At 41.8% G+C, this 25,010-nt stretch overlaps 1 protein-coding gene and 2 long non-coding RNA genes across 4 annotated transcripts in view; 2 read left to right on the plus strand and 1 right to left on the minus strand.

The window, feature by feature from the left end:
- lmbrd2b (LMBR1 domain containing 2b) overlaps nucleotides 1-23,278 on the minus strand; it is a 29,181-nt gene extending 5,903 nt beyond the window's left edge. The window contains exons 1-15 of one of the 2 annotated variants that reach the window (XM_026174657.2): nucleotides 22,022-23,278; nucleotides 6,466-6,675; nucleotides 5,013-5,125; nucleotides 4,498-4,596; nucleotides 4,251-4,418; nucleotides 3,857-4,067; nucleotides 3,705-3,779; nucleotides 3,499-3,612; nucleotides 2,490-2,673; nucleotides 2,148-2,329; nucleotides 1,768-1,901; nucleotides 1,307-1,412; nucleotides 1,122-1,219; nucleotides 649-752; nucleotides 519-565 (exon numbers count right to left, since the gene is read on the minus strand). In XM_026174657.2, coding sequence (XP_026030442.1) covers nucleotides 519-565; nucleotides 649-752; nucleotides 1,122-1,219; nucleotides 1,307-1,412; nucleotides 1,768-1,901; nucleotides 2,148-2,329; nucleotides 2,490-2,673; nucleotides 3,499-3,612; nucleotides 3,705-3,779; nucleotides 3,857-4,067; nucleotides 4,251-4,418; nucleotides 4,498-4,596; nucleotides 5,013-5,125; nucleotides 6,466-6,639 — 1,809 coding nt within the window. In that variant the 5' untranslated portion in view covers nucleotides 6,640-6,675; nucleotides 22,022-23,278. The remainder of the gene's footprint in view (nucleotides 1-518; nucleotides 566-648; nucleotides 753-1,121; nucleotides 1,220-1,306; nucleotides 1,413-1,767; nucleotides 1,902-2,147; nucleotides 2,330-2,489; nucleotides 2,674-3,498; nucleotides 3,613-3,704; nucleotides 3,780-3,856; nucleotides 4,068-4,250; nucleotides 4,419-4,497; nucleotides 4,597-5,012; nucleotides 5,126-6,465; nucleotides 6,676-22,021) is intronic. The other variant, XM_080303664.1, reaches the window with a different exon arrangement.
- LOC145429711 (uncharacterized) lies at nucleotides 6,948-14,238 on the plus strand. The gene is made up of 2 exons (XR_013909995.1): nucleotides 6,948-12,101; nucleotides 12,133-14,238. It is a non-coding gene; the product is annotated as an uncharacterized LOC145429711 (long non-coding RNA).
- LOC145429717 (uncharacterized) lies at nucleotides 21,500-23,284 on the plus strand. The gene is made up of 2 exons (XR_013910001.1): nucleotides 21,500-21,743; nucleotides 21,869-23,284. It is a non-coding gene; the product is annotated as an uncharacterized LOC145429717 (long non-coding RNA).
- Nucleotides 23,285-25,010: the final 1,726 nt, after the last annotated feature.

Here is a 25,010-nt window from a genome sequence, read left to right on the forward strand (position 1 = left end):
GCTTGAACAAGGATTTCACTCCTGCTGTTTCCCAGTAGACATCAGTTCATGTTTGTACGTGACGGGTTGTGTAAGCGCTCTGACACGAGTCATCTGTGTCACGCCATGATTCCATCACTCCTGGCATCAGCTTTCTTTCACTCACACATTCATCAAACAGTCAGAAAAACAAACATTTCAGTGTTGTCACTACAGTTGCCTCATCTGCTGATTCTAAATAGCTGTCTCTGTGTTATTGGCCTGCAGGGACGCTGATGTTCAATCTTTAATCTTAGGCAGAAAACCCAGTGATGAGCATCTTCTGTACTTCCTGTTTCAGTGTTGTTTCCTCTCCCAGCAGCTGACTTTGTTATTTTGGAATATAATATTATATCTGAGGAAACCTGCTGTAAACTACAGTCTGTGCACTTAATAAACAATGAAAATATATATTATTAAAATAAGATATACAAAGGGACTTTGATGCATGTGATTAGTTTTCTCTGATATCTAAAAAGAAGCAGCAAACAGGTACTCACCCTCCGTCTGTTCTCACCATCTTCAATCCTCTGCCTCTTCCTTTTCTCTGTAAAAAATATTGTATTTTACTATTTTACTACTTTCATGTTAAAAAGTCAAAGAGAATTCAGATGATGGTGGCAGTCTCACCCCGGCGAATCAGCTCCTTTCCCTCGTCGATCAGGTCAGAGGTCATTTCACTGTCATCCATAAACTGCTGGAAGCCCAGAAGATTCAGGCAGCGAGTCCCCAAACTGAGGAGAACATTGATTATAACACAGAGTCACAAACATAACTACATATATAATAAACCGCCTGATGGTTCTGTTTAATCCTGCACTAACCAGCAGAGAGAAGCAGGATCTAAAAGACTGCTATAAATGCTACAGCTCACCAACACCCCAGACATGCAAAGGTTTTATAATCTGAATTATTTAATCCGTCGGGATCTCTTCCAGTTTTTTGTTTTCAAAGACTTCAGTTTAACTCATGAACAACAAGGAAAAGCAGCAAATTCTGTATGTAAAACCCTGTTCTGGCTTTTCAGACTATCTTCTGTCACATGACCAATCCACACTGTTAAAGAAGCGCCCAGCAGGGAAGACTCCAGAGACTCATCTCACCTGAAGTAGGTGGCGATGCAGAGGATGACGATCAACATGGGGTAGTAGATGTAGAAGCCATTAGCAATGAAAGAGAGGACGCGCATGGATCCCATGATCTGTTCCAACAAACAAACAACAGGTGAGTCAGGCAGACACTGCAGCACAGGTGTGTTACACAGGTTTCATACAGTGTGGGTATTTACAGAAGTGTAAGCAGTTTGCAGCTTTTCCTGGTGGGAGATGGCCGAGTCCATGTGGATCAAACCCAGGAAGTTGAGACAGAGAGGAGGAGTCAGACGACAGAACAGCCTGCAGGAGGAAAACACGACAGAGTCACTAAACCTCCATCAGGTCAACTCCTCCATCGCCTCCAAGTGAACTTCTGCGTCACATAACATGTTGTTTAATAACACTGACTCACTACAAAACGCTCTAGTTTCTGTGCTTTAAGAAGATAAAGAGGAGATCCTTTCTACAGAACAGGTATTAAAATTAAGTAATTTGAGGTTTTTTGAAACAGTACAAATGTTTTTCTTGTATATGAGGAGGAACATTCTAGAAAGAAACATGTGTGCTCATGTCTTCTCTTGGTTTACAGCGATCTTTCCTGAACATGTCCCTTTCAGAATCCTTTCAAAATAAAAGCATTCTTGCTGTCACTTACATGCCGCTGAACTGGAGGCTGTAGGCGTCGGTCTGGTGGTGGGAGGCCAGATAGTAGTAGTTGAAGACTCTGATGCGAAACACGGTGGAGTAAACACAGGTGCACAGGAAGAAGATTGTGATGAAGCACGCCATCTGGTGGAGAGAGAGAGCAAAAGGTGATCAGAGGTCTGAATGAAGTGTGATCGTGTTTCAACAAAGAAAGTGAAACTGAAACACACATCACATGTCATGTTTCCTTCATTGTAAAACAACAAAGACTCAGCTGTGCAGCACTCCATCACACAGCAGCCTTTAAACACTTTCAGAGGCTCTACAGAAATATGAAGCTCTGTGTCTGATGGTTTGTGTGTAAACCAGCGTCTGTCTTCTCAGGCTCACCTCGATGTACAGGTAGTTGTAGTCTCTCTCAGCCAACTGGATGAAGATGGCGAACAGCGAGAGGACGGGCCGTGTGCTGAAGAAGGTGCACTCGGACCAAACCACAACCACGCTGAACAGAGTCAGGACGATGGAGAGGAGGCGGTAAAACCAGCGCTTCAGGAAGCACTCCCAGTACCACTCTGTGACACACACACACACACACACACACACACACACACACACACACACACACACACAGGGCAGTGTTTACTCTTCGACGTCACTGCCACCAGCAACCAAAGGAAAACTGTAGCAGGACACCTGTGCAGGTGGTTACAGGAGTGATCTCATTACACCCACCTACAGTCGGGGTGTAGATGTATCTGCTGAACCAGCCGGCCGGCTCTGATGAAGGGAAGCTGTGGACAAACTGGTGGGTGGAGCTGGTCTCGTTCTTGGCCACGTCCTCCAGGTGGATGGCCTGCTGCAGGAGGATTTGCCACTGCACACGCGTCCGGTTGTGTCTCTGCACGGCGTAGATCACCTGCACACGACAGGTTCGGACATCAGAGTAGGGGAAACAGAGTGAACAGGAAACAGAAGACTTCAGCTGTGTGCAGTGTGAGGAGGAAACTACAAGCACAAAGAGAAAGATTTTTCCTTGTTTCATCGCTTTTTACATCATTGTCATCTCATCATCATCCTCTTCTTTTTTGAAATCATCACCTGTACAGCATCACTGTAACTGTAAATGTTCTGCAGTGGAACGAGGACTATCTTCTCGCTCAGCTGACAGCAGTGATTACAAAGATTATGATTCATATCTTTATCGATCTGAATCTTACAATCTAAGCCAGTTCAGTGCAGCTCAGTTCTGCATTTTCAGGCACTTCTAATATTCTGGCCACCTCATGTATATAAATAAATATGAAGAACAGAAAAAAGAGACATCTTTAAATATAATGAACATGTAATGTACCATCAGCAACATAATTAAAATGGACATCAGAAACTTTGTTACGGTGGAAATTTTGGGGGCCAGTGGGAGTAAAATGTCCGTCCATCTCAGACAGACGGAGCCTGACATCATGGTTTGCTTCTCACCCCCGGCTAACAAAGGTCAGCACTAGACTGAGCTTTGTAAGATTAGCTGATGCCCCCAACCTTCACTGAGCAGCTTTATCATGTGGATAAAGTTTAAGGTGGACGTGCTCTGTGCAGGTATTCAGGAAACACACAGAAACACTTTCACTGAACACAAAAACATCTGCCACCACATCATCAGGAGTCTTCATTAGAATCTGTTTCATCTCTTTATTCCTCCAATAAGAAGGCAGCACAGTCTGATTGACTCGTCAAATCCTCTCACCTGTTTATGAAGCTTCACCAGGCTCTTCTCCGTCGGGTACGTATTCTGTTTGTCATCAAAGTCCTCGTAGTCGTCCATGTTCCTGCCCATCTTCTCCTGGTAGTCCAAGGGGCACTGAGGGAAACCACGAGCACGTCATCACACTCATGAACTTAAACATCACAGTTATCACCCATCATGTTCACGCTCAGCTTCGCTCTACGTACTTTCCTGAGGATGGTGTCGATGTACTTCCTCAGCGGGTGGTTGTATTTGATGGATTCGCTGACCTTTCTCACCTCCTACAGCAGAACAGACGTCTCAGTGAAAACGGCAACATTAAACCAAATGTTTGTAACTGCTGGAGGCTGTCACTTACCTCCATGACATCCTCCAGGTTCTCTTCTGCATCCGCCTTCTCCGTCATCAGCTTGGATGCCTTGAAGTAGGTCTTGACGAGCAAGTGTCCGTGCCGGGAGGAGTTCCAGTAGGACCGAGGGATCTCCACCAGCCCGTACCCGAGTAACAGCACCAGCAGGAACAAACCCCAGGTGTTGGCGGCAGTGATCCCGATGGTCTGTAGCTCGTACCTGAGTAACACACAGAGCAGGTAACTCCATACAGCAGCCAATCAGGAGGAGTTTAGGAGTCGATTATGTGTTTATACAGCCCTCTGCATTTAATCGTCACAGCATGTCTTTGTCCTGTCTTTCTCTTCACAGACAGGACAAAACAAAACAAAAAAAGGGGGTTCTTCCTCAGGGTCCACTCACCAGGAGAGGCGCAACTCAGGATGAACGGCCACGTAAATGAGCAAAGAGCCGAAAATGAGCAGGTATGTCCCGTAATAAATGGCGTTCTCAATCAGTGCCGTTTTGATCTTCCCGGTGATGGAGAAGCCTCCGGAGCGAGCGTACGACTGCATGAAGGGCAGCAGCAGCCTGACGACACAAGAAAACCTTTAAAACACAAAAACTCAGCATGTGGAGGTTTCATGAGGAGACTCGGGCTCGTACTGACCACGTGAGGCACTGAGACGTCCAGTACACCACCCTCCAGAACACTGGCATGATGCCATCAGGGATGTAGCTCCACGGCTTGTGGCACAGCGTTCGTACACTGAGAGGAAACACAATCAGGAGTTCAGAAACCTGCTGATGTTATCTGGTTTTATTTACTAAGACAACACTTCTTTTAGTCACATTTTTTGTAACACACTCAGGTCTCTCTAAGAAAAGCCGCCTGAGTTTCAAAGTACATTTACTCAAGTTCAATAAGAAGGAGTCGCTTCAAATCCTGCTCTGTCTTCTGCTCTGACTCTCTGTGTGAAAAGATCATTAACGACTTGAAATGCCTTCATGTCCAGATCACAGAGGACATACTGAGTGGATGTGTTGTTTGGGTTCAGCTCTCTGTCCCTGAATTATGAATTATGTCAAATACTTCCTGTTAATCACCAACAAATTTCCAGAAAACTCACTGCAGAGGTTTCAACCTTTACCCTGAAATCACACACGCACGCACAGCATTCAAACCTTTTTGTGGGTGCAGCGGTTGTGTTTACTATAGTGCGATTGGACAGCGGTGAGACGAGGGCGGGAACAGACGCCTGCTCCTTGTGGTCCTGCTCACACTGCCTGTAGATTGTCTGTAAGCAGCAGACAGACAAACGTACGCTGACACACATTCACTGAATGAAATCAAACATGTAAAGATCTTTTCCACACATATGGAAGTCGAAATCTGACATTTACATCAGAGCCGTATAAAACAGTAATCTTTTGTTGTGTAACAGATGTGCTTGAAGTCCACAGGAGCTCATAAGGCTTCTCTATGAAATGTCATAAAAGTTAAAGATGTTATATTAAAAAACAAAAGAATCTCAAAAATGACAAAGAACAACTAGACAGTAGGGCCATGATTAGTCGATTAGTCACGATTACGTCGACTATCAAAATCGTCGACGACTGAATTAATAGTCGACGCGTCGTTTGAAGCTTTGTAAGATCACAAAAGACGCAGGAATAATAGCAGGATTTAAGAGTGTAATAACGGACTGAAGCAGAAGATGGCAGCACTGCATGTACAAGGATGCCAGCTGCCGTTAAACCCCGAAGAAGAAGAAGAAGAAGAAGCTGTGTCCCAGAATTCATAGCGCAGCCCAGCTCAGTTTACAACAATGGCGGCAGCTAGTAAGTTTTAATATTACTCTTATTATTCTTTCTGGGTCACAAAATAAACGTTTAACATATTTTCAGGCGAGAATGTAGCTGTGTAAACCTCAAATATCGGCTCAGTTTATCAGGACACCACATATTTTCAAAAGCGCTCCGACGTTTTTGGAGACGTCTGTTACCCACCAGCTCGATAGTTAGCCGGGGGCAAGGCTCACTAGAGCCGTGAGGACACCGGACTCCCGGCAGATCGTTTTCAAACCTACCGCCGTCTTTCGCTACTCAGGTTAAACATGATATATAAGTCACTTAGATAACTTAAACATGTTATTGTTTGGATTTTTTTAGTATTTTATTTGTTCCTGAGTGAATCGGTTTAGCTGAGATGAAAGTTATAGTTTTTACACAGCTGAATAAACGTCAAGCAGACAACTGATTATCAGAAGTGTGAGATGCTCGAGAATATACTCCAGTGTCCTGTTATATTTTAGATAGCAAGGAGTTTATTAAACTTCACTGAAACAATCTGCAAATTTCATTAAAATTTAATAAACTATCATCTTGTCTTTATTTTTAGTTAGCACAAACACTTCAAGCTGTAAGCTAATGATAGTTATATAAGAGCAGATCCATGATCTGATTAGTTGACTAATCGCAAAAATAATCGGTGACTAGTCGACTATCAAAATAATCGTTTGTGGCAGCCCTACTAGACAGAAACCATCAAAGTCCTGAGGAGCTTCGTGAATGGAAGGCTTGAACACCTCTGAGGACTTTGGAGGGATCTCAGTTTGATGCTGTGTGTCATACTGACCGTGCTGACGTCCAGAGGCAGGATGAAGACGATGAGGAAGCACAGGTACCAGGCCAGCAGCGTGCCGAACAGCACCATGCGCTGCTGCTTCTTGAAGTCTCCATATCGGTGCAGCAGGAACAGCGCCAAAAAAAACACCACTACGATCTCGATGCCGAGCGCCGCCCCACTCATCCTGCTGCGCTCCCGTCAGCAGGCACTGACACAAACCTGCAGCAGGTGGACAGAAACACTGGCGTGGTCACTTTACAGTTTTTTACAGACGCTAGGACACATTTCTCAATACTTAGGTCACTTTTGCAAAACTCCTCACACAGTGAGCACAACAGAAGTCTATGTGGGCTAAACTGAGGATCAGTTATCATTGTTTTGGCACAAAATGCATTCAATGACTACATCTCTCAAATTTCATGAATTATCTTCTCACTCAGACACAACAACTGCCAAAAATCTTTGTACGTACAGGACATTTTGCATGTACTTTGTCGAGGAGGGAAATTATTTTACTGCTATTGTTAAATAATTGTTATTGCATTAATAATATAATTTGCAGCATGGATATTGCATTCCAAGGTTTAGACAGTGTCTCTTTCAGAAAGACTGAGTTGCAGGCTGACAGGAAGTTGTATGCAGAAAGAAGCAGGAAGTTATTTTGAGCCGCAGGCTAAGACGAGGCTTTAACAATGTAACAGATAGCTTTATCATTTTATATTAAGGTTTTAGTAGAGGTTCTTGATTAAAACATTTATTTAGTAGAAGACATACACATAGTCTCAGTGAGCTTCTGGTCTGGTAAAAGGTCAGAAGTGCAACAGGTGAATTGAGAAAGAGCATGTGAGGTCAACACACACACACACACACACACTTTAAATTAGATTTATTTAGAGGAAGAGGTTAGTTATGTTTGGCTGTAACTACAAAATTGTCTCGGTAAAAGAGGAACCGTTTCTTGTTGTCTCGACAAGAAAGAGGAACAATTCATTTTAAGATAAGAACGGAAAGTACCAAGCCATGAAAATAGGAGATGATTTTCTGGGTGAAAAGTCATGATGATGTTGATCTGATCTATGTATAAAATGTGTCTGTGACGTATGAAGGGGCGTCAGTAAACAAACCCTGATGCTATAAAATATCTGTTCATGCTTTGATTAAGTTGAAGACTACTGGCTGTCTGCGTACAGAGTGTCTTCCCACGCGTGTATTCATTAAAATCATCGTTTGACTTCACCCGGCCGGATCGGTGTGGTTATTCTTCGATCACCTCTTGTACCCTTCCTCAATATTGAATCTTAACATTTGGGGGCTCGTCCGGTTATTGGGGAAGGAGAGTTGGAGGTTTGGACGGAGAAATCCGGGGTCTTGGGTGGTCTGACGGGCAGACGTGAATTCCAGTGGTCTAAGTGAGTGGGCATAAGCCGGCTTATCCAAAAGGTAAGGCACTACCTGTTGAATTATTTCCAAAGTGTGCCAAATTGGACATGATAAAATTTAAGTCTACTCACTGAAGTTACTGGTGGATGTCTGTTTTGATTTTGATGAAAATCTCATGAGTTGAAGCAGTTAGAGTTCTGCTAAGAAGAAATGAAAGTAGTTAAGAGTCTGATAAGAAAAGTTTAAATAATGGGTTGAAGTCCCAAAGAAATTGAGTTAGAGTCTCAAGTAGTTGGTAGGGAATTGGTTATTGTGTTGGTTAGAGTCCAAATTTGGTCATAAGAGTGGACCTGAGCGGTCAAATTGGCCACTAGGTTGCACCTGCCTCAGTTATACACTTGTTTCGGGTGTTGATTGTTGTTTCAAAATATTCTAAATTATTCTAGAACGGCAGTTCGAGTCTGCTAGGAAGCGCAGAGCCCGGAGGTTACGCTCCCTCCTTGTCGTGGACGCGCGACATTGACCTCTCGGCGAAGAGGGTTAGTTCAGTGTGGTTTAGCTGTGGGGTACAGGGCATCCCGGAATTAAGCTAGGAGTTAGAGTCTCCTTACCGTTTGCAACGGTATCTGCGCTTTTTTGGACAGGAGAAGTTGGTCTTCGGGCGTGTAACTTTAACTTAACACTTCGAGGTAAGCCTTGGCTGTGAAATGCCAAAAATAGAGCTTCAGGCAAAGTTTGGGTTGGTTGACGCTTTTAAATTGAGTTAGGGATTTTAGAAATGAGGCCAGAAACAGTTAAAGTCTTGATACTGGTTAATTGGTGGGCGGTTATTTTAAATTTGTCTAAATTGGTTAGGCGCTAAAGCTGACAGATCTGACAGTAGTTGTAAATATAAGACGTCTTTGTAATAAGAGATCTCTGTGTGTCGAGTCAGTAATGCACTGACTGCCTGCTGCTATTTTTGGAGGTGTGTGTGTGAGTGAAAATGCAAATGAGTAAGCAGTGAACTGTTTAAGCCACAGTTGGTTTTACAAATACTGCTGCAAACATTGTAGAGTGTGTGTTTAAAATGCCATTTATGTTTAGCAAAGGACTATAAATAAAGTTTTGAGTTGCCGTAGTGGATGTATAGTAATTGATTGAGTTTGGATGTAGATATATAAATATATTGAGTGCACTGTATATACTTAAGACTAACACATGACTTTCAGTAGTAACTGTTCTCCAGCATTAGCTGCTGGTGGGTTTTATTTTTTCAATTTCTTGTGTGTGCGGTGAGAATTAATGGAGGTTTCAATTTTTTGTTTGTTTGTTTTTTACTTGCTTTTTTGATTATGACAAGCATGTCTAAAATACTCTTAGGAAATTGTGTTTTGAGTTATATTCTTCAACTCTAGTCACAGTTTAAGTGTGAATGCGGTGACTAGAAGGTTTTGAATGATGAATGAAGGTGTGAGAGGTATTTCTTTGGTGATGTAAAGTAGGAGGTTTTAAAGTTTGAAAGTGTTTTTAATTTAAGAGATGCATGAGTGATGTTATGAGAGTTTTGAGTTTCTTTTTCTTTCAGTTTAAAACACATAAGTACATACACTTGGTACACCTGTTTACTCTTTGACTTTATTAAAACAGATGGTGTATTTGAGTTTGAATTTCAGTAATTGTATGTTGATATGGTAATTTAGTTTTATGTTAGGTGAAGGAGATGTCCATCTCTGCGTCTTGCAGGATCGAAAGTGAAAGTTGAAGGTTGTGATGTGAATGCTGTGAGTACTCGATTTGAATGATTCTGTGTGAGGTGTACAAAATACTAAATAATAATAACACTATGAAAGTTGATAGTAGAGTGAGTGCAAGGTGATGTGTGAACAGAGGAAGTCTGAGAGAGAAGTGTGTGCGTAGGCAAAATGCAGAGTGTGTGCGTGAAATAAGGGAGTATTGTTTTTTACATCAAGGTTTAGCAGAACTAAAGTAGAACGTTACAAACAAACAGATAAATAAAGTAAAATGAAGAGAGAAAATAACTGACAATTACATTAATGAATAGAAAACACACATACACAAAGTGCCATATGTGAAATTATTCTAGGAAGGAGTCAGAATTGAGATAGCTTATTATAGAGATAGTTTAACATAAGATGCAATGAAGGAAGCAGCTTACATTCCTTTAATTCCCAGAGCCAGTGTGTTCCCTCCCCTGCCCACTTGGGCCCCGTATCAGGCGAGTATGGAAGGCTGGATAGCCCATGACGGGTAAGATCCCACCTCGAAACCCTGGGACAACCTAAGGCAGGCACAGTCACGAATACTCTCGGACCTGACGGGTAAGACCGCTGGGCTAGGGTGGAGGTGGAAAGTGGCAAGTGGAGCCCTACCTTCTGGCTGAGGACAAGGAATGCTGCTATTTAAGGTAGGAAATCAGAATTTGGGTTAGTAAATTTGGGGAGGAGAAAATTGACTGTTTAAAGGCAAAATTATGAAGGAGTCTGACACACTGTAAAAGCACCATATGCAAATTCACACACACAAACAGAAAATGCATTAAACTTATAAAGACAAGACAAGACAAGCTCATGGAGTTTAATGCATAGACACTGATTAAACCTAGCTAAGAACACAAACATAGGCAATGAAGAACAGCTTGCTATTTTGTATGAATGATACAAGGGTGTGAATGTTTAATAAAATACATTTGAGTTTGTAATTGAGGAATAGAATAAGCCATATGACAAAGGGAGTTATGAAAACGAAAAAGGGATTAAAGTAGTTTTAAAAAAGAGTGACTTAGGAGTGCTCTCGTACTGAGTGATCAACACTAGTGATCACTGTTGGAAGAAATAAAATGATTTAATGAGTTGGGAATGTTTAAACATATGTTTCTGTTGTTACAGCTTCTTGAGAGATGACTCAGTATGCAAATTAGCTGGAGTGTGTGTGTGACTGTGACTTTCAGGAAGAGGAAGCATAGCAGAGACGAGAAGTGCAGATTGGGGTAGGAAATTTATAGTTTAGTGATTATATGATGTCGTAAGGGGGTTTTATGCTGAATTGAAGTATGTTATAGAGCATAAGGGGGTGATTTTTGTGTGCAAATTGAGTGGTTTTAATGAGACTTTTGGTGTATTGAGGAGGTGAAATTATGTGGTGGCAAGATTTGTGTGTTTAAGGTTGTTGTGGTGATGGGTTGATTCTGTCAGGTAGGTTGTTGTTGTTATTTTTGTTTTTAATAGAGGGAGTTTTAGGAAACATGGACATGTCTAAAATTGGGCCCATTATTTTGTAACAGTGCACTTAAAGAAAACCTGTCAGGTGATTTTGTTTTGTTTTTATGAGCTAACAATCAGCTCTATTTTTTTTCATTTCTGTTTTAAGCAGGCCTGCAACAGTGAATAACGGCGCTGAAAGTTCTCGGGAGGAGCAAATATAAGGGGGCTTTCCAGATTACAATTGGCTGAGGAGAGCTACCTGTGGGGACTGATCAAGGTCGTAAGTCCCTGTAAAAAGGATTTTATGCGAGTCAATCCAGTCCAAAAGCATAAAGAAATATTTCCCTATGGAAAATAAAAATGACTGAGCTCATTTTGCTGAGGGTGGAGTATCTGATCGTGCGGGAAGCTCCACTATCAGCAAATATATGGTGTGACTGCATGTGAGTGAATGTGAGGGTGAATAAATGTGGACAAACAATTTGTTTTTACCAGAGAAAATTTCTGTTTTGTTTTATTAGGTGGGGTTAGATTATGAGATTATAGTATATTGTTGGGAGAATGCCAAATGCTAAAGGGGAAATATTTTTTGATGTAACTCAGTTACCATTAATTGTAGAAACACATGACTGATAACTGTTCTGTTTTAAGTTTATTTTTATGACATAGATTGGATCATGAGTGGGGAAAACTGAGCAGTTTTAAGTTTTGTATAGTATCTTGACACATGAAATGTATCAAGATAAAGGGGGGTTTAGGGTTTAATAATTTAATTGCTTAATAATTTAGGATCATTTTAGGACCTTTTGGGTTTTTGATCATTTGGATATGGTAAAACTGAAACTGGTATTTTTAAGTTAAGGTTAAAGGATTAAAAGTGAACTTGTCACGGTTTGCGAGGCAAGCCGTGTGGAGTTGTAGAAAAGGACCCAAAAGGCGGCAGCTCTGGTGCAGGTGAATATTTATTTACAACGGTGGGCACAAAACAGCACTGGTGGAAAAACAAGAAACCGGAAAACTGGGTAAGCTAATAACACAAACCAGAAACGAGGATGCAGGGAGGTCCGGGGAAATACACAAGAGACGCAGGGAGACCGAGGGGAAACAATATAGACGAACCAGGAACTACAATATCAGAAGACACAACTTAAATACACCCAGAGCACGGGGAGAACACAGACATAACAGGCTGGGGGAAACATGGAATAAACACAAAGAGAGACGAGAGCTCATAAATAGACAGAGGGGCACAAGGGGGTAAGAGTCACAAAGGGAAAAAACACTTAGGGAACACCACAACAGGACACCTCAGAAAACCTGGCCTAAATAAGGAGCGAAAATACAAGGAACCAAGAATGCTGGGCCAACATGGCCCAGGACCATGAATCCTGTTTAGAAGATACAATGCCAGTTTTTCAAAGCTGTGAATAAATCTTAGAGGGAAAATTAGTGAGGGTTGAAGGGGTAGAACAGGTTTGATTTTTTGATCTTTAGAAGAAGTGGTTATAATGTAGGCTTACACATACAGATATTACATAGGAGGTATTTTTAGGATAAAAGGGGGAGCTTATAAATAGAAATGATTTTTATACATATTGCATTTTGTGCTTTTAAAGGAGTTGTGGCTCAAATTTGTCTCTGGAGGGTCACGAGCCTTTGGCTAGCGCTATGATTAGCCAATCTACTGTGAGGATAATATGAGTTCATGAAGGATTGCACACGCTTACAGACACAGAGTTAAGAAACACACATGACAGTATTGATTCCAGGCAAAAGGCCTTAAATTCATTTAGCTTTTAACTGAACTTAAAGAAGGACCAAAGAGGAAGGAAAGCATATATTTTGGTTAAGTCTGATAAACTAGAATTAGGAGGTATTGTTACATTAAAAGGAGCAAAATGAAATAAAAAGGCTATACCGAAACAGGTGATAACATAGGAAATGTGAGGTTTTAAAATGAAGTTAGTGTTAACACATAGGAGTTGTTTCAAGGCAGCATTTAGCTATGATGAAATGTATACAGGAGTAATTGCTTATATGCTTGAACTTAATTGATTAAAGTGGTTGTTTTCTTTTGGAGTAGATTAACTTGCAGCAGCGACAATTTGTGCACAGGATGTTGATGATCAGATAAGGGAAAATAGAGCGAGCAACTGGACGTGAAAGCAGGGCTCAAAGAGTTTAAAGTGATGAGTAACGTTGAAGAGTATACATAAATACAAGTCAATAAGTTAAGAAGATAATTAGGATCAGGCTTTTAATTAAAGAGTCCCAGATAGGATAAGTTAGGGAGATGCAAGAAAAGGTGTTTTGTTTCCTTTGCAGAAGACTGATCTCGGCGACCACAGGAGGGGCGAGGATCCTGGAGATCTCGAGGTTCGAGACCACCAGAGAAGGGTCTGCGTGAGGACACAATGTATTGTGACCTCTGGTTTTCAGAGGTCAAAAGGGGGAGTGTCGAGGAGGGAAATTATTTTACTGCTATTGTTAAATAATTGTTATTGCATTAATAATATAATTTGCAGCATGGATATTGCATTCCAAGGTTTAGACAGTGTCTCTTTCAGAAAGACTGAGTTGCAGGCTGACAGGAAGTTGTATGCAGAAAGAAGCAGGAAGTTATTTTGAGCCGCAGGCTAAGACGAGGCTTTAACAATGTAACAGATAGCTTTATCATTTTATATTAAGGTTTTAGTAGAGGTTCTTGATTAAAACATTTATTTAGTAGAAGACATACACATAGTCTCAGTGAGCTTCTGGTCTGGTAAAAGGTCAGAAGTGCAACAGGTGAATTGAGAAAGAGCATGTGAGGTCAACACACACACACACACACACACTTTAAATTAGATTTATTTAGAGGAAGAGGTTAGTTATGTTTGGCTGTAACTACAAAATTGTCTCGGTAAAAGAGGAACCGTTTCTTGTTGTCTCGACAAGAAAGAGGAACAATTCATTTTAAGATAAGAACGGAAAGTACCAAGCCATGAAAATAGGAGATGATTTTCTGGGTGAAAAGTCATGATGATGTTGATCTGATCTATGTATAAAATGTGTCTGTGACGTATGAAGGGGCGTCAGTAAACAAACCCTGATGCTATAAAATATCTGTTCATGCTTTGATTAAGTTGAAGACTACTGGCTGTCTGCGTACAGAGTGTCTTCCCACGCGTGTATTCATTAAAATCATCGTTTGACTTCACCCGGCCGGATCGGTGTGGTTATTCTTCGATCACCTCTTGTACCCTTCCTCAATATTGAATCTTAACAACTTACATACTGTTTTCAAAACTGTTAAACTTATGGCCAAAACAATAACACAATGCAAAACTTAAAAAGACAGAAAAATTCAACAGCAATATTTTAGTGAAACATATTTTAAATCTAAAAATGCAGTTTAACCAGCCACAGCTGATTCTCTTTGTAGATGAACATCTACACAGATGTTACTCCTTCAATCTTTCAACTCCTTCAATTCTGGCATGCCAGAAGATTATTTCCTAGGTGTGTTGCCCTAGATGACATAAGATGTGATGTGGATGAGAACCTGTGGCCAAATGGAGAAGACCGAGTAGATTAGCATTACTATTGTATGTGTATCAGTGGATGGTGTGTATACAAATTCTTGTATTTTGGGATTACTTAGTGCAAAAAAATAAAAATACATAAACAAATATTAACGAATTCTGCATGATGTCTGATTCATTCCAGTAACATATATTGAAATTATAAACAGAGATGTGTCCTTGTTTTACACAAGAAAACACTGTGTAATGCTACATGTTGTTAGTGTTTTTTAGATCATTGTTTTGTGGGTGACAAAGTGTGTTTGTCCGCTGTCAACCTTTGCTAGTGTTCTGGAAGAATGAGTTTATTTGAGACCTGAATGAAGTGTTTTGGTAGTTGTAGTGCATTTTGAATGTGAAACGAGCTGCTTTGCCAAGCTGACGGTCAGTTAGGAGGATTGTGTGAAGAGTTTTTCAAAAGTGACCTAAGTATTGTGAAATGTGTCCTAGCGGCTGTAAAAAACTGTAACGAAGCATTAATCACTTTTGAATCTTCAAATGCTACATCTGTTGGCTCTGTGATGGATTTTAGTCTCATTATTTGTGGGAGATCTGAAGCGCTCTTGAGCAGAGCACACATCTGTCAGGCTCGACGATCATCTCCACATTACCTGCAGAAAGCTGGAAAAATGAAAAATATTCACACTAAACCTTTGTGGGAAAGTCTGACTGCAGACAGTGACAATAAAGGAGCTGCTGTTGGTTGGTTATTAGGTTAGCTGCCAGTAACTGCTGTCTAACACAATAATGATGACCGCCATCTCAGAGAATCAGGACAGACGTGCACCGATGAGCAGAGGCACGCCGACCTGCCCTGAAAGACTCTTTGTGTGGTTTCTTTGAAAAGTTGGGGGATGGAGGTTCCAACAAGCGACACGGGAAACAGCAGTTTTCCTCAGCAAGGGACCGGGGTTACGTAGCAGGGTCATCAAACTCAGAGCCAGCAAGTCTGCTGTGATGTTTCCTCAGGATTCGGTCACGTTCACTGGGTGAAGTGTGCAGAAGCCTTTGGACGAACCGTTGGGTCTTTATGCAAAGCTTTACATCATCTCTGTGTTCCCTCTAGCACCATCACTGGCTACTCCATCACATGGACTCTTCACCCTCCTGCCCTCTGGGAGGCACTACAGGAGCCACCGGACTAAGACAACCAGGTACCTGAACAGCTTCTTCCCCACAGCTGTCAGACTCCTGAATAGGGCTGCCACAAACGATTATTTTGATAGTCGACTAGTCACAGATTATTTTTGCGATTAGTCGACTAATCAGATCATCATCCATTGGACGTACAGCTTATTGCACCAGCAGCATCTGCTCTTATATAACTATCATTAGCTTACAGCTTTAAGTGTTTAAGATCTGTGCTAACTAAAAATAAAGACAAGATGATAGTTTATTAAACTTCACCGAAACAATCTGCAAATTTCATTAAAATTTAATAAACTCCTTGCTATCTAAAATATAACAGGACACCGGAGTAAATTCTCGAGCATCTCACACTTCTGATAATCAGCTGTCTGCTTGATGTTTATTCAGTTGTGTAGAAACTATAACTTTCATCTCAGCCAAACCGATTCACTCAGGAACAAATAAAATACTAAAGAAAGCCAAACAATAACATTTTTAAGTTATCTAAGTGACTTATATATCATGTTTAACCTGAGTAGCGAAAGACGGCGGTGGGTTTGAAAATGATTTGCCAGGAGTCCGGTGCTCTCACGGCGCTAGTGGGTAACAGACGTCTCCGAAAACGTCGGAGCGCTTTTGAAAATATGCGGTGTCTTGATAAACTGAGCCGATATTTGAGGTTTACACAGCTACATTCTCGCCTGAAAATATGTTAAACGTTTATTTTGTGACCCAGAAAGAATAATAAGAGTAACATTAAAACTAACTAGCTGCCGCCATTGTTGTAAACTGAGCTGGGCTGCGCTATGAATTCTGGGACACAGCTGCTTCTTCTTCTTCGGGGTTTAACGGCAGCTGGCGTCCTTGTACATGCAGTGCTGCCATCTTCTGTTTCAGTCCGTTATTACACTCTTAAATCCTACTACTTATTCCTGCGTCTTTTGGGATCTTACAAAGCTTCAAACGACGCGTCGACTATTAAATCAGTCGTCGACGATTTTGATAGTCGACGTAATCGTGACTAGTCGACTAATCGTGGCAGCCCTACTCCTGAACTCTGCCTCCTGACATCTGACCCACGTTAACACATGGACTGGACACACACACACACACACACACACACACACACACACACACACACACACACACACACACACACACACACAAAATGGAAAACTGTACCCTCAGACACACAATAATAACATGGACTGAACCACCACTCACAACCACTAGCACTTTATATAGCCTCTGTAGAAATTATCCACATATCTCACTTATCTTAACTGCACTACTGTATAGTTCTGTGTAAATAATCATTCTGTACATACAATAATTTTCAATTCCACAACTGTTTATAACCTGCACAGTTCACATTTCTGTATAGCTGTATATCTCAGATTTCTGTATAGTTTTTCATATTTATATCCTGTTCATAGCCTGTACATAGCTTGTACTCACTACAGCCTGTACATACTTACACTTATAGCATATTCATAACATACTTCATACCGTGTACATTATAACATACCATAATAGACCCATTTCTGTAATATACTCACATATCTATATTATTGCTAATATATATTGTAATATATCTATATCACTAAAGCACTTCTGGATGGATGCAAACTGCATTTTGTTGCCCTGTACCTGTGCATGTGCAATGACAATAAAGTTGAATTCTATTCTATTCTATTCTAAATGACATCACCTGGGTGAGCTGCCCACTTTTGACTCTGCCTCTTCTTCCTCAAAGTCAAAGTTTCTGAATGTATCTGTGGTTATTACAACAAACAGCTGGATTCCACTCAGGTTTTTTAAGCCTAACCCTTATTTTGAAAGTTCAGTCCCTGCTAAAGCCGACCCTTCCTTCCAGCTTGGTGGTCAGGTTGCTCTCAGTCTTCTTCGGTGGATAAACTCCACCGGGACTATGCTGGGTGATGAGCTCCTGTATTGAACTCACAAAGAGCCACAAAGCAGTGCAAAGCTCTTTGCTGCCTACTGCAAGCCCAGCCAGGGAGTTGGATTCTGTCTATGGATGAAGATTTAACTGTTGATGCAGCGGATTATTGCTCCAGAGTTTCTGTCAGAGGTTTATTTCTTAATGTACTCTAAGAAAGCATGGAGGCCCATCCTGTCATCCACACATGTGAGGCCACCTAACACTATTAGTTACCTCACACCTTGTGTCACTCTCTGACTTCTGTCCAGGTTCAACTGTTCAATCATGAAAAACATATTTCCCTGTCAGTGCTGACAGGCACTGCCTGCAGATGTTCCTTTTAGCTTGCTTTGTATTTTTTTTTTTTTTTTTTTTTTACAGCATGTCTAATGTTCTGACGTCCTACTGAAACAAACACACCTGCTCTGCCTCACGTTTCCTCTCAAGCTGCAAACATCTGCCACCTAGCTGTTTCTGTTTTAATAACCACAGATCCATTCAGAAACTTTGACTCTGAGGAAGAAGAGGCAAACGCTTTAAGAGGAAGCTGGGCTTCTCTGTCTGTGGTCATGTGATCCTCCTCGTGATGGTATAAAGGTCAGAGATCTTCTCTCAGATGAGATTACCATCAATAAAACCAAAGTGTCCACACAGCTGTGACATCAGTCTGTGCTGCAGGACTTGTGCCTCTCTTGATGTTTCTCACACTTGCACTTCATTTTATTTTTATTTCTACAGATTTCTTCCTTATGTGAACAGCTGAAGGACCAGGGGTAACATGTGAAGATTTTTTATCTGTCCCCAAAAAGACCATTGGTGTTGTGAAAAGTCACATGATCAGTGATGAACCAACAAGCAGGAATGAGCTGAAGGAATGAGCTCAGACTCAACCGATGTAGCCTCAGTGAATGTGTGTTTAACATATCACTGTTGTTAAACAGGCTTATAGTTTGTGTGTCCGGCCTATGTGTGTGTTAATGTGTGTAGGCCCTGTGGTTTTACATTTGTGTCCACAGCCCACCCTGTAATGCCGGGAATGCCTCAGTGACCTCCCAGAAGAGTAAGGAGAGTGGATATGCTATTGCAGAGGCTCAGACTCAGGTAAGTAGCAACCATCACTGTGTCAGGCCTCACTAACATACAGTTAACCTGTGAGGGAGTCAGACAGTCTGAGTGACTGTTCTTGCCTCTGGTCAGATCACACATGTTGATCTTAAACCTCATTCAGCATTAATGGGGCTCCACAGATGTGCAGGTTACCCAGATGTGCACTTATGCCCCTCTGCACCCTCCTCCTCCCTGCACCCCTATGCTACAGAGGTGTGTAAACAGCTCCCAGTGATGATACAGGCTCTCAGTGTGTCGCAGCTACAAGGAGCTGTAACCGCAGACCCAATCACAGACAGGAAGTCCTGACTTCCGCCTGACAGCCGCGGACATATTCATCACCGTTCCCGGCTGATGAGGAGGATTTCTGGGAGACCACACCCGGAGGAAACTGCGATTCCTTATGTGTTATGATGTAGATGATCGGGTGACCCGCAGCTGACCTCACAGTGTTCCAGATCTACTGGCGTTTAGATCAACTGGCGTTGGTCGAACAGATGTGTGGCAGTCTTGCGTTTCAGGAGCTCCTACCGACAAACCAGCAAAAAAAACGCCAAATGTGTCATCTGTGACACTTGTGAGGTTGTCTCAAACACACTCCGTCAGTCTTGATGCTGTTGAACAACAAAATGTATAAAAATGTGGCGAGTTTACCTGGTGATATCCTCATGCGCGACGCGATCGCGAAAACAGCAAACAAGTAACACCACGCCGATGTTGTTCACAGGACAGCAAGAGTAAACGATCGGGAGACTCTTGTCGTCGTTATCGTTCCCCTTGCACGGTTTATTTCTCCGAATTCAGCGTTTTTGCTTCACAACTAAAGCGAGCAGTTTACTTTGTGCACTAACATGGAGTCGGGTCAACCAGCGCCACCTCTGGCCAAGTGCCACAGCCTACAGCCAGATCAACCTGTGACACATCTGCACCACGTTTGAATCAGTGTCATGCACATTTGTACCTTTCAATTGTCTCTGTTTGTGCGTCATGCAAATAAACCTTTGAAAAGAATGAAATGATATCATATATTCCTTATTGGCCTACATTTGTTCAAAATCCCAAATTATATACACAAAGTCATAGAAATCACCACTCCAATTGGTCATCATGATTTTGATATTCTCTTTTTCCATAACAATGAAATACGCCTTGGACAAATATGACACATCAATATTTCATTAGTGTTGTAACATCACATCCTGTAAGCATCGTTTGTCTGTGTCTGTTCCCTGGAAATTAATATTTCCAGCCAATATAGGCAATCCATCAACATGGCTGGAGTTATATACAGTCTGTATAAGTGTGGTTAATCTAATGAACATTTGTAAGGAGATGGCAGTTACTTTGAATTCACAGCAGTTACACAGTGATTAGTAATAAACAGCCAGTGAGAGTGAGTGGATTTAAGAAAGTCAGTGACTCAGGTGTGTTGCTTGGTTTGTCATCTGTTTGTGAGACTGGAGGAGACGTAGAAATCCTTTGTTTTAAATCTTAGTTAGGAAGATTCCTGTTTGAAAACAAGCACTTTCTGTGAGGAATGCAAGAAGTACATCTGCAGAAAACACATTTTGTCCAGCATGTGGACAAAATTGAAAATGTTGAGCATTGAAAAACTGAGAACGTTGGGCAAGTTCAAAAGAAATGTGTTTGTAAGAACGAAAAACCAAATTGTTCCTAAAATAGTTATGGAAAGTCTAACTGTTGTATGTCTGTGTTCTACATGTTTATCTAATGGAAAATAAAGTTGCTATTGTTTTATTGCAGTTTTTGGATAATTCTGAGTGGATTTACACAGTACGGGTCAAAATGACCCGCAACAAAATCAATGTCAATTGTTTGTTCTTCAACATAATACAAGGGTTAATTTCCAAAACTTGCTTATGATCTTCAATTTGTAGCAGATCCACTATCACACAGCAGCTGGAGCAGTCTCCAATGGAGGTCAGTCCACTACTACCATAGCCTACTACTAGATTAACTTGTGACACATCTGCACCTGCTGCTATGATCACATTGAGTAGAGGCTGAGTGGCTGCACTTACCCCTGGTACATCCAAATCTGCCCACAAACATGTTGACAGGTGCAATGGCAGCAATGTGGATTGTCAACACTAAAAACAATCAGTAAGCAAAGACAACAGGGATAAATTTTTTCTGTTTATTTAGCACCCACAACATTTGTCCACAACACTGTGTGGTACCACTTTCCACAGAAGGTGCATTCAATCTGCAAGATTGAATGAGATTGTCAGGGTCATTGTCTGACTGTTTATTACTAATCACCTGCAGTACATTCACAGTAACTGCCATCTCCTTACAAATGTTTATTAGATTAACCACACTTATACAGACTGTATATAACAACCAACTCTGAAATGTTCGTTTGCAGAGGGAAGACACAGGCAGACTATGCTAACGACATGTGATGTTACAACACTAATGAAATATTGATGTGTCATATTTGTCCAAGGCGTATTTCATTGTTATGGAAAAAGAGAATATCAAAATCATGATGACCAATTGGAGTGGTGATTTCTATGACTTTGTGTATATAATTTGGGATTTTGAACAAATGTAGGCCAATAAGGAATATATGATATCATTTCATTCTTTTCAAAGGTTTATTTGCATGACGCACAAACAGAGACAATTGAAAGGTACAAATGTGCATGACACTGATTCAAACGTGGTGCAGATGTGTCACAGGTTGATCTGGCTGTAGGCTGTGGCACTTGGCCAGAGGTGGCGCTGGTTGACCCGACTCCATGTTAGTGCACAAAGTAAACTGCTCGCTTTAGTTGTGAAGCAAAAACGCTGAATTCGGAGAAATAAACCGTGCGAGGGGAACGATAACGACGACAACAGTCTCCCGATCGTTTACTCTTGCTGTCCTGTGAACAACAACGGCGTGGTGTTACTTGTTTGCTGTTTTTGCGATCGCGTCGCGCATGAGGATATCACCAGGTAAACTCGCCACATTTTAAACATTTTGTTGTTCAACAGCATCAAGACTGATGGAGTGTGTTTGAGATAACCTCACAAGTGTCACAGATGACACATTTGGCGTTTTTTTGCTGGTTTGTCGGTAGCAGCTCCTGAAACGCAAGACTGCCACACATCTGTTCGACCAACGCCAGTTGATCTAAACGCCAGTAGATCTGGAACACCGGATCAACCAGGAACTCCGGCTAGCTGCCGCCGTGGGTTAGCAACCTCCTCCCAGCAGCCCCATCAGCTCTTACCGTGATTCCTGTGTGGGCTCCGGCTCCTCTCGGAGTGACGAGGCCACGTTTATCTCCGCGAGCTGCTCCTGTTATTATCAGCCACCGGTCTCCGAGAGAAACCTCTTGATTTCAGCTCGTTAGCTCAGTAGCATCAGCCCGTCACATCCCGGCCCTACCGGGAGGAGCAGATGACGTCAGAGCCAGTCTGCGCGTGCGCAAACACCATGTCATTCTGCCGCTTCTCTTAGCGCTTTATCGTTACTGCCCTCCACCGGATAGATCAGGAATTACCTGAGACAGAAGATTGAAGGTTCCAGAACACAAGATGACGTCATCGGCGTCACAGCGTCAAAACACCTTATCTTCACACCCTGCTGAGCACAGCTGCACGCACAAGTGCTTCCAGCTGTGCTCTAGTTGAATTTAAGCACTAATCTGGATCTTCACCTCCTAAGCAGGTGAAGACAACACAAGGGCTTTAACGAAGATGTGAACACATTAATGTTTCACTATTAGGTATTTCTGCAGGAACTACTTCCTGTGTGTCAGCCTTCACAAATAAATGTGTGTGCGTGTGTGTGTGTGTGTGCATGTGGAGGGGGTTGCTCCACTCTCTTTAATATTTTTATGTTCTTTCAGAAGTGTTCTCGAGCCCATACAGTGATTTTCACAGCATTGGGTGTTCAAACCCAATGCTGCAGCTCTCAGTCTGCACCCTGTGTGCACAGCTATTTAGATTCGATTATGAATCAATAAATGGATTTTAATGTTGTTATCTCTCCTCAGCCGGTCTTTCACAGACAGATAAGCTCCTCCATATCTTTAAATCGCACTTGGCCTCAATGTAGGTCTGAGGACTGAAAACAAAGTCAAAGTCCTCTTTGTCACATGGAGTCACACAAACCACCTGCAACTCAACACTTCAAAGACCAAGGAACTGGTTGTGGAACAACTGAGCTGTAGGTGCTTTTCTACACTGTGCAATATTTGCAATATTTGTTTTTTGTTTTTGTTTTGTCTTTTTTTCTTATATTTGACTGTGCAATAATCACTGTGCAATATACTCACTCAAATGAGCAATCCTATTTATCCATATTGTATATTCTGTATCTATATATGTGTATATGTGTATATATGGTGTATTTATGCTTATATCCTTACTCTCATTCCCCTTAATGTATCTGTACAATGCAACTTCTTTCGGTGCCTTGCTACTGGAAACTGAATTTCCCGGAGGAACCCACCCGAAGGATTAATAAAGTTTCATCTAATCTAATCTAATCTAATCTAATCTAATCTAATCTAATCTAATCTAATCTAATCTAAGGCACTGACTCAGAAGAGCAAACTGATTGTTTTCTCCATCAATGAGGCTGAAGGGATCTTTATTGTCTTCATGTGAATGGAGGCTAATGAGCCTTATGAGGGGGCAGTCTGGCAGTAAGACTGGTATTCACGTAATTTTAATGAGGAGGTGGCCAAGGGGCTGAGGGAAGGTCTGAATGGGTCCCAGTTTGCCGGAGAGTTGCAATCTCTTCGTCAGTGTTCCCTCTAAGCTGCGCGCGTACACAATTGCGCACTGCTGGCACGGCCTCTGCGCAGAAAAAATCTGTGTTGCGCACAAAAAAATCTAACCTGAATTGAAATTAAGGTAAATACGGTGACAATTCTGTTTTGCAGTGTTAGTTAGTAAGTGACTGGCTGCTCCTGTATGGGATTAGAACGATGCCACTGTTGAGACAACGCCAGTCTCTGCAATTCTTTTGGTCCTGGTAGAGATCACGCTGAGATGTTTCCATGTTTTACACAATCCTTTTATTACCCATTATTCTTACAGATGCATCTGGAGATCAGCACACTGCACTCCTATGCAGTCCTATGCTAAAGGCTGATCTAAAGAACTCCACGCAACAGTTACAGTTATAACCTCTGGTCTCCTCCCCCCTACAGTAAACACCCCCACAATGGAAAGTGGCCAAGGGTGCTGACACCCTGATCCCCATCTCCTTTTATGGTAGTGTCCATTTGCCCTTTGTCTGCCCCTCACCCTCTAACTCTTGCTTCATGCCCTGGAGGTGGGGGTTGATTGTCTTTCTGCCCTGCACCCCAGTTCTTTGTTCCCATCCCAGGCCTATTTTCTATTTTGTGTTCTTACACCCATTACCACTCTGCCTCTGTCAGTGCGCCCCAGGGTGGCTGTGGCTACAATGTAGCTTGCCATCACCAGTGTGTGAATGGGTGGGTGACTGGATGTGTAAAGCGCTTTGGGGCCCTTAGGGACTAGTAAAGCGCTATACAAATACAGGCCATTTACCATTTACAATATTATAATGTTGCAAGCAATCACAACTATATTCTCTTTAACTTTGATGTCGTTGACAGGCTATGACAGTGTCCTTATGGCAAGCCATTGGCACTAATGGCTTGCCATACATCCTTATGTGCCGACGCCGGTGTTTTAGCTAGCAAAGCGGCTGATGTGGAGTGAAGCCACATTAATGACAACGTGTACAACCATTGGAGATGTGAGCAGGACAGACGGAACAATTGACGGAAAAGGTGTGGACTTTATACCAGTTTTTAAATTGTGTTGATAGGCCACGTAAAACCAGAGTTATGATAAAAATATGCAATGTTTGGTTTTCTTCCTGAATACTGTCGTTGTTTATATTTAGTGCGGGGAGAAACGGTAAAAACGGCGTTTTATACGGAAAACACTCAAAAGCCTGGGAGCAAAAACAAAACCAAAAAACCCCGCCCTTTCCTATTGGTTGAAAAATGTACCATGTCGACCAATCAAAACATAGCATTTAGTTGTTTAGGGAGGGGGAAGTTTTAGGAGTGATGCCGGTGTTTTGAGATGTGAGAGATTTGCGACGTTTAGCGCAAATCCTGTGTAGTTAGTGTGTTTTGTTGTGTAGTTAGTGTGTAGTGTAGTCAATAGTTTTGTTGTGTGTGTCAGAACAATGAGGCGACTGCTGAATGTTACAGGTGTTACAGGATTGAT

This window comes from Astatotilapia calliptera, chromosome 7 (genome assembly GCF_964374335.1).
Source record: "Astatotilapia calliptera chromosome 7, fAstCal68.1, whole genome shotgun sequence".
NCBI lineage: Eukaryota > Metazoa > Chordata > Actinopteri > Cichliformes > Cichlidae > Astatotilapia > Astatotilapia calliptera.